Source organism: Lipotes vexillifer, unplaced genomic scaffold (genome assembly GCF_000442215.2).
Source record: "Lipotes vexillifer unplaced genomic scaffold, Lipotes_vexillifer_v1.1 scaffold1691, whole genome shotgun sequence".
NCBI classification, from domain to species: Eukaryota; Metazoa; Chordata; class Mammalia; order Artiodactyla; family Lipotidae; genus Lipotes; species Lipotes vexillifer.
Window position 1 is genome coordinate 1,026,920 of NW_006789046.1, and position 9,103 is coordinate 1,036,022.

At 59.9% G+C, this 9,103-nt stretch overlaps 1 protein-coding gene across 1 annotated transcript in view; it reads left to right on the plus strand.

The window, feature by feature from the left end:
* SLC38A10 (solute carrier family 38 member 10) overlaps positions 1–5,769 on the plus strand; it is a 42,483-nt gene extending 36,714 nt beyond the window's left edge. Inside the window, exons 13-17 of the mRNA XM_007462331.1 lie at positions 22–471; positions 1,036–1,167; positions 2,344–2,367; positions 4,275–4,436; positions 4,730–5,769. Coding sequence (XP_007462393.1) covers positions 22–471; positions 1,036–1,167; positions 2,344–2,367; positions 4,275–4,436; positions 4,730–5,769 — 1,808 coding nt within the window. The remainder of the gene's footprint in view (positions 1–21; positions 472–1,035; positions 1,168–2,343; positions 2,368–4,274; positions 4,437–4,729) is intronic.
* The last annotated feature ends 3,334 nt before the right edge of the window (positions 5,770–9,103 follow it).

Here is a 9,103-nt window from a genome sequence, read left to right on the forward strand (position 1 = left end):
ACCTCGGCCCTCTCCTTCCAGGAGTTGCGGTACCTCTGGGCGAGGCCCACCGCCATGAACCCCCAGTCCCTCACGACAAGGTGGTGGTGGACGAAGGTCAAGACCCAGAAGGACTGGAGAAGGAGCCTCCGTCCAAACGTGTGGATGAAAGGGCCCTGGGGGGCAAGGGTCAGATGGTGCTACCACTGCTGGATTCAGAACGAGAGAGACCCAGACAGGACCAGGCTTTGGAGGCAGCGGGTGGTCTTCCTAAAGATCTCCAGAAGGTTCCAGAAGAAAATGGTCAGCCAGCCGTTGAGCCCCTGAAGGAGGACCTGGGGCTGGGCGACAGGGGTGTGCATCCAGGGCCCCAGGCAGTGCTCCCTGAGGGGCAGGACGTCCTGGTGGCAGGTGCAGGGGCCAGAGCAGACGGTGCCCTGCTGCCCGGCCATGCCGTGGGGACCGTGGGCAAGCTGGTGGAGAACGAGCACGGTGGGTGTGGGCTCCTTCCACGTGGGGCCTGGGAGAGGCTGCGGAGGGGGCAGAAGCTGACCATCCTCACTTCTGTCCCACTGCCTTTCTTTTCTCGCAAGATTGGCACGTGCGTGTAGCAGCCCTTCTGCAGCTGTCGGGGGCTTGGCAGCTATTCTGATCAATCTGTCACACACTTGTTTGCCAGACCCGTAAACGTCAGGTGCTGAGCTAGTCCTGTGTGTCTGGGCACACACGGGGTGCCTGGGCACACACACGGGGGTGCGGCGCAGGCCTGACCGGGTGGGTGGTGCATTGTTAAGTGCCATCTCAGAGCTGCTGAGGACGGTCCCTGTGTGTTAGTTGGCGAAGCTAGTTAACACTGGCTCCCTGCCACCAGCCTATGACACGTTAAATATCTTTTATGACCTCCCTGGCACTCATCAGGTTGAGTATACACTGCCACAGGGGAGGGAGGGGCGACGTGGAGGGTGATTTTAGGAAACATCTGCCTCCTTCTCTTGTCCCTTCTCTACGTTCTTCTGAGTTTCCTGCCAGCCCCCTGAGTTTTTGCCGTGTGTGCAGGTGGGAAGGCTCCCCTCCCGGAGGAGAAGCCAGGCCCAGGGGCAGTGCCGCAGGCAGAGCCTCGAGAGCAGAGGACCTTGGAGGGACAGGGCGGGGACCACGCCGGGGACCACGCGGGCAGCAAGCTGGAGGGTAAGGCCTTCACTTTCTCTCTGCATCCTCCGGGGGCCTGGAGACACCTGCCCTTTCCTTCCAGAAGCGGAGTGATGTAGGGAAGGAGCCACAGGTGCCCGTTGTCTTGGGGGCCTTTCCAGGGCCTCAGCCTCTACACTTGCCAGTTTCCTGCTGCGGAAAGATCTTAAATAGCTCCCGTGCCCACTAACAACCTTTTCTGCTCCTTTCTCACCTTCCTAGGAACGTTTTCTATCTCCTTTTCCCTCCCTCTTTAAAAAAAACTCACTGTCACGTGACTTTCTGTTACCATTTGGATCTCATTTCAAAATAGATACGTTAATATTTCCAACAAGTTGGCCCGGTGTGGGGGCATTAGTGAGGGTGGGAGGGCTGGTGACGCACTGCTGTCTTAGCTCCCCCCAACCTTGTGGCAGCGGCTCCCACCCCTGCGTCTTAGCTGGGGCAGGGGTAGGGGAGGGGGGGACATTTGTGTCCACCTGCAGTGAAGACCCAGCACCTGTCCCAAAGCGAAAGCTCGTCTTTTCTCTCCAGTGAACAAAACTTGCTCTGCATCCTCCTCCATACCTTCATGCCCATTTTGGGGTGCTCCCAGCTCTTGGCTTTTGACTACCCTCCTCGTGGGCCCACCTGGTTGGGCACTGCCCCTGCGCTAGAGGTGGTGGCGGCCGTCCCAGCGAACGATCACCCATCCTGGTTTCTTTGGTCCCCGCCCAATCTGAGTCGCTGCGGTGTCACCATATTTTGTAGCAGTGTCCACAGAACGGCCCCTGGGTGTTTCATTCTGTGCTCTGGGAGTCTTGATCTGTGCGTGGGGATGGCGGTACAGCAGACTTGGGTGGGTTCATGGGATGCTTGTGCCTTGCTGCCCCATGAGCTGCTTCCCAGCGGATCCTGCAGCCTCGGGATAGCTGGCCCAGAATACTGCGCAGGGATGCCAGCCGAACCTCTGCACACCAAGGCTAGGAAGGCAGAGCCAAGGGTCCTGGGGTTTCCTGCAGCTCGGGAGCCGTGGGAATTCCGCATGTTACTTGGTTTCAGTCTGTTTACTGGTCCCGGTACTTATAATCTGTTACGTAAGCCTGTTTGATTCTTTGACTTTTTCTTTTCTGAAAAGAACTTTCATGGTTTCCTATTCTGCCTTTCTCCAAACGCCTCTCAATGGGACACGCACAGCTGAAATCAGAAAGATGGTGGCAGGTAGGAGTCGGGAGGAGCATCACAGTGAATGCGTCTGTGGGGGGTTTAAAGACGCGAGAGCAGATGGTGTGGGCCCCGCATCCAGTAGCGCCTCGCATGGGGCGCACGAGGCAGAGACCGGGAGCCACACACGGTCTGCCCCCCACCCCGGCTCAGTCACAGCCCCTCAGGTGGGGTCCCCCTGATGCCCCAGCCCACTCCCTTCTTGTACAGACACCCTGGTCCCTCTTAGCCCTGCTGGGGCTCCACTGTCACCGGAGGACAGCCAGGTGCAGCCTGTGAGCGCCTGGGCTCCCCCAGAGACGGGGCGGGGCCTGTGTGTGACTTCCGCCATGTGCATGGCCTGGTATTAATGTGCTCTGCACGTATGTTAATATCCATGCAGCTCTCATCCCATCCACGAGCCTGGTCCCCGTGGTCCTGGTGGGCCGGGCAGGAACCCAGAGCCACATGCGGGGCTCTGGCTGGGAGCTCAGTTTGTCACCTCCACTCTGCTTCACGTCTGTCACATGTTGCTTCTGGCTGGACATGGCGCACTTCCCCCCTCCTCCAGCCTCAGTCCAGGGCTGGTCCTCCAAGGAGCCAGTGAGGCAGGCGGTCTGCTCCTCAGGAACCCTCCCTGGGGACAGGCGGTATTGGCAGCACATGGGACCGTTAGGTGGTCATGAGCCACAGGCACCCAGGGTGACAGCATGGCCATGGCCAAGGGAGCTGGTCTAGAACCCTGTGGGATGGCACTGTGCACATCCCTTGTCTAAAGGGGGTGTGCGGAGCCGCAAGCCAATCTACGGAACATGGGCTTTCTCAGGCAGGCATCTTGGTCACCTTAGGGTGTCTGGATGTGTGCCTGGTGGGGAGCAGGGGGCTGGAGCGCCTGGGCTGGCCGAGGGGCCTGTCCTCCCCGTGGTCGGCCTCAGCATGTTCTTCATGGGCCTGCCCACCTGTATGTCCTGGCACCGGCCTCTGCAGGGGAGAAGCCATGGCAGTCCCTGACAGAAGGCCAAGCCCACTCTATTCTGGCGGGTCACAGATTGCCGTTGGGGAGGACAAGTCAGCACATCTGCATGTGCCCGGCACTCAGGGCCCTCGCTGGGGTGTTAGCTCTCACCACTCACAAAATGTTCTTCTTTCTTTGGATTTGAGCTTTTACATCTGACAACCTGTACAGTTACATCATCTTTCAAAGCTTCCTGTCTAAAGACAGGAAGCTGTGTTGTAAAAGTTACTCAAACCCAGATTGCTGGCTGTAAAGAACTGACCCAGCGCTGAGGTGTTTGTAGTGCAGTGGGAGCTCTCCGCACCCAAGGTGTCCAGCCTTGGGGCCTCCTCTTGGTCCACAGTCTGTGGGGGGCCCTCCTACACACACCTGCTGCAGCCGGCCTGCCCCTAGCTCACCTGGCGCTCTTCCTGTGCCAGCTGCAGCCATCTTCCTGGGGGAGGTGGGGCCAGTGGGAGCACTGTCACAGCCCCCGTCTCACTGAGGTCCTAGCTCTTGTCTCTGCTGAAGAGGAAGATGGTTCTGTTTGTTTTTAAAATTCACACCTTGGAGGAAATTTTCTTAAAGCACCGATGTTCTTTTTTAGAGTACTTCATAGTTCATGTCACCCAGCCCAGATCACCATCATTGTGGTTATGGCGCATGACCTCTCTCTTGGCTCTCATAACCCCTGAGCCGCTGTGGGAGTGAAGCAGTAGGAAGGGTGTCTGGTCGCTGGAGAGAGGCGATGGCTGTGCCCCAGGGTGGCCTGGGCGCCAGCTCAGCCGGGTGGAGAGGAACGCCCGGGGGTGGTGTACCGGGGAGGGGCCCACAGGCCGCCTTGGCATTGCTGCATGCATCGTCACCCTCGGCCCAGCAGAGCGCCTTTGCAGCCTTCAGGCTCTGACTGCGTGTGTTTTCCGAACTCCAGAAGCTGGCCGGGCGGAGATGCTGGACCATGCTGTTCTGTTGCAAGTGATTAAGGAACAGCAGGTGCAGCAGAAGCGCCTCCTGGACCAGCAGGAGAAGCTGCTTGCAGTGATCGAAGAGCAGCATAAGGAGATCCACCAGCAGAGGCAGGACGGCCAGGACGGCGAGGACGGCAAGTCCGGGGGAGGCGGCAGGGGGAGGGGGCCAGGCCTGCAGGGCAGGGGACAGTTGCTGCATCTGCTCGGGGAAGAGGGGTTGTCACTTAGTGCACAAACGCCAGAGTCTCCGGGGGTCCCTGCACAGTTGGGTCTGTGGCTCCATGCCTAGAGTCCTGCTGGGCAAATTTAAGCTGTGGTTCGTATTCCTTGATTGCTGGCAAGCTGGGTTCTTTTAGTCTCTGCATTGGTAGCTTCTGCTCATTTCTGTGGCTAAACCGGTGACTGACTTCATTTGCAGCGGACATGCAGCCTGAGCTGGGGGTGGCCGGGCCCAGAGATAAGGAGCAGGAGGCCCACGCCGTGGGGATGGCAGAGCATCCCCCACCACAGCCTTTGGGAGCTGTGCCCGGTGCTCCTGGGCATCCCCCCGCTCCTCCCCAGGGGCACAGCCAACACTCTGTGGAGAAGCCCGAGGGGGCCTTGGGTAGAGCCCCGGCTGCGCCTCCTGGCGGCGCTGACCTGCAGCCCCGGGCAGCCCAGGCTGAGCCGAGGGAAGGCCGGCGGGGCGCTGTGCCCGAGGCCATGGACACTGGCATGCAGGAGCGGGTCCCTGTGCTGGACCCCGCCAGGGCACCCGGGAGCCCCGAGCAGCACGGCGCAGGAGACGTCCCCCGGCAGAGTCGGAATGTTTTTGGTGGAGGCTCCCATGAAAGCAAGAAGTCTGGAAAGGAGAAGGCAGCCACTGGCACAGACGCTCAGGAGGCAGATGTGCTGGGGGCGGGAGCAGCAGTTGGAGCCCCTCAGGTAAAGTCCCAGCAAGCAAGCCAGGACCGGGCACCCGGAGGCCTGTCCAGCAGGTCGGGGGGAGCAGCCCCTCGGGCCCAAGCCGTGTTACATCAGCCGGAACAACGGGCTGTCTCTGCCAGAGGGCAGGGCGGGCAGCAGGACGGTCATGAGGAGGCGAGGAAGGAGCACGTGCCCGCTCCCAGGGAGGATGCCGCCATCCAAGAGCCCAAGCAGAGGCCGGACCCTGAGCTCGGGCCCAAGCCAGCCATGCTGGGGGATCAGAAGCCAGACAACGCCAAACCCAACCGAGACCTGAAAGTCCAGGCGGGCTCTGACCTTCGGAGGAGACGGCGGGACGTGGCTCCTCATGCAGAGGCGGGGCCAGCCCCAAAGGATGGGGTCATCATCAGCTTCAACCCCCTGCCTGACGTGCAGGTCAATGACCTCCGCAGTGCCCTGGAGACCCAGCTGCACCAGGCCGCAGGGGGCGCCCTGCGAGTCGTCCCAGGCCGACAGATCAAACAGCTGCTCGGGGCCCTGGAGGAGCCCTGAGCCCCATTAAGGCCACAGTGCTCCCTGTCAGCCGGCGAACCTGGACCACGGTGGGCACGAAGTCCTGGAAGTCAGGCCCAGGGTGGAGTCTGACAGCTCTCCAGCTGCACCCTGCTTCCAAACCAGCTTTGCCGTCCCTCTCTCCTCTTACACTTCCCAGTGACTCAGCTCCCTGAGGCCACCGGGAGAGAAAGTGGCCTCAAGGAGAAATAGCCGCTGCTGAGACCCAGGAAACATGACTGGCCACCGACCACACAGCTGTTGTTACCCTGAGCTTTCTTTATTGATGTTCTCTGAGCGTCACACAGAACCTGCGGAAACGCTTCTGCCTCCACCCTTCCTCACGGCAAACGCCGCTTCAAGTGTCAGAGGCTGGGCAGGCCTGTGAGTCCAACTGCTTCCGCCCTCGGCTCTGCTCTGCACACTCTGGTCTCCCGATCGAGGGGTTGTGAGATTTAAAAAGCAAAACACACCACCGACGTCTGGTTAGCGCGGTTGGTGTTGGAGGTGAATCACCCAGAGGACCCCGTACCACAGACATAAGCCATGACCGTCAAACTCCACAGTGACATGTGCTCAGAGCCTCAGCTGGGTGCCAGACCCGCAGGTGTCGGGGGTGGGAGTACACAGCCAGCAGAGGCAGCTTCTCACTTCTTCCGGGGCAGCTTCTCCCGAGTCTGCACCCCTGGCACCTGCTCATCTGTTGGGAGGGTTGTGGTGTTTCGTGCTGTACTTTGTTCTCAAGGGGCAGAAAGGCTGATGGTCACGCCCGACCCCTGAGGCTGGTCAGCAGGTGACCCGGTAAGTATGCCAGGCCGTCCCGCTGCGAGCCCGGGGCCTTCACCTGCTTTGTGCTGTGTGTGCCTCGCTGCCCTCTGGGGGTACGGGCAGCTCCAGACCCTGCCCCGAGGGGTCCATGAGTGGGCCACTTGCTGACCACTGGCCAGGGGTGCCCAGGGCATGTGGCGGCTCCAGCCTCGGCCTCAGGTCACACTCTTCCCCTGCGCCTTCTGAAATTTCTGTGTCATCTTGAAGACTAGAAATGAGTAATAAAAGGAGTGGAATCTTCTGGAGGCCAAGCTGATTCCCCATGAACCCCGGGCACTGCTCACATAGAGGGAAGCTTTGTGAAAGGGGGCCGGGTCTCAGTGCTTCCCACCCTCCATTCTTAACTAAAAGCAATTCCAAACAAACTGTGCTCAGTGGAAGTTTCCCTCAGGTTGGAACTCCATTTGTTAAGGTCTCGTAGTGGGACTTTGTTTCCAGCCCTCTCCACCTGAACGCCTTACCTTGACCCAGTGTTCGTGTCCTCTGGAGGCCACAGCGCCCTCCTGCTCCTTCTGCCAAGATAACCTCTTCCTTAGAGCAGGGCGGCCCGAGCCTAGGGTGAGAGCAGCAGGGCGGCCCGAGCCTAGGGTGAGAGCAGCAGGGCGGCCCGAGCCTAGGGTGAGAGCAGCAGTGCAGGGCCTCTTGCTGCGGCCTGCCATCCCCACACACCCTGACACTCAGGGTCCTCTGTCCCAGTTAACGCTTGTTCTCTCCTCCTGGCTTTCAGCTTCACTTCCCTCCCCAGTTGGCAGCCCCTTGGGAAAGGAACCCGAATCTTCCCCAGAATCTGGGCAGACCTCTGGGTGGGGTCACCATTTCCAGTAATGCAGGGAGCTAGGAAGGGCCCCGGGACAGTGCTTTGCTTTCTGGCCACAGACCACTCCTCCATCTGGGTCCCATGGCTGGCAGGTATGGCCAGGGGTCCCAGCCAGAGCAGCACGCTGGGCCACCAGTGGGCGACCTTCTGTGCTGGCAGCTACACTTGGCAGACACGGGGCCATGCTGGCCTGGGTGACTGGGACAGCACCCTGTCCATGCTCCTGTTCGAGAGCAGGGCCACTGAGCCCAGACCAGTGTAGGAATAAGCCAAGGCCGAGGCTGGATACTGCCTCAACTGGTGCAGCTGAGCTCTCGGCCTAAGGTCAGGACAGGTGGAGAGTACAGAGCCGCATGGGGTGACTTCTTCATGGGGACGCAGCTGCAGAAGCAGCAGAGACCATCTTTCCTGCGTCCTGACACAACTTGGTTGAATTCCCTTCAATAAGCACAGTCTTGAAGACAGGTTGAGTATGGGGAGGCGAGCCGGGGAGACCTGCAAGGTGACTTCAGTGTGTGGTGAGCGGCCTGGCCCCGTCAGTGGACCACATCCACAGCCCTAGGCTTGAGATGTGAGGTGGCGGCTTCATCTGCCTCCAAGAACTGGAGTCTGAAGGGATGGCAGGAGTGAGCACACAGCGGCACAGTTCTGGAAGGGGCCAGAGCACCTGTGCCCAGCAGAGATGCTGGAAGCCCTAGCCAGCAGGCTGTCAAAGGTCACGAAGGATCAGGAAGAGAAGGCCATCCTCAGGCCGGAAGCACGTGCTGGGCAGACGCTAGGTCCAGGTGGACGCCAAAGCGGGGAGGCCCACTCCTCCCCCCAGCCTTCAGCCTATCTGTGGGTCCGTCACCCCTGGCAGGGATGGGGGTCGTGTCATCGGTGTCTAGTCCTGAATTCCAGTGTTGACTGACATGTGACTGCCCAGTGGGACAGTTTCTAACAGCCCTGAAGCCCTTGAACAGCGTGTGGCTCCCCTCCGAGGCCTCCCTGGGAACTGCATCTCACTGGGATGCTGTCTCAAGAGATGAGGGGTTTCGGGCTTCCCTGGTGGCGCAGTGCTTGAGAGTCCGCCTGCCGATGCAGGAGACGCGGGTTCGTGCCCCGTTTCGGGAGGATCCCACATGCCGCGGGGCGGCTGGGCCCGTGAGCCATGGCCGCTGGGCCTGCGCGTCCGGAGCCTGTGCTGCTGAGGCACGAACCCCAAATTACACAGCTAGTAAATGCTAGAGGCAGAATATGAACTCAGATATTCAGGCTCCAGGGCCCTCATTCATAATTACTTTGCCATGCTGATTCTTGAAAGATCTTCTTCTTAAAGATTTAATATCTGTTTTATTATCCAGGTTGTATAATAGCTATAGAATCATGAAATCAGGAGGCCAGTGAAAAAACATGAGAGAAAGACAGCAAAGCATCATGAGAGAAGGTGAAAAAAAAAAAAAAAAAGAGATGAGGGGTTTCACCACCTGGGGGAAAGTAGGGCTGATTCTGGAGGAGCGTTTACAAGAGGAAACAGCTCCAGGACTCAGGGCGAGGGTGCCCTGGCATGAGGCTCTGGGACGCCAGGGCCTGGATGGAGCCAGAGGACAGTATGACCTCCACACCCCGGGTAGGGGGCTCTGGGAGCACAGTCCCCACGCGCCCAGCAGGCGGTGCTCAGGACCTTGGAATCTTCAGGCCGTGGCACCA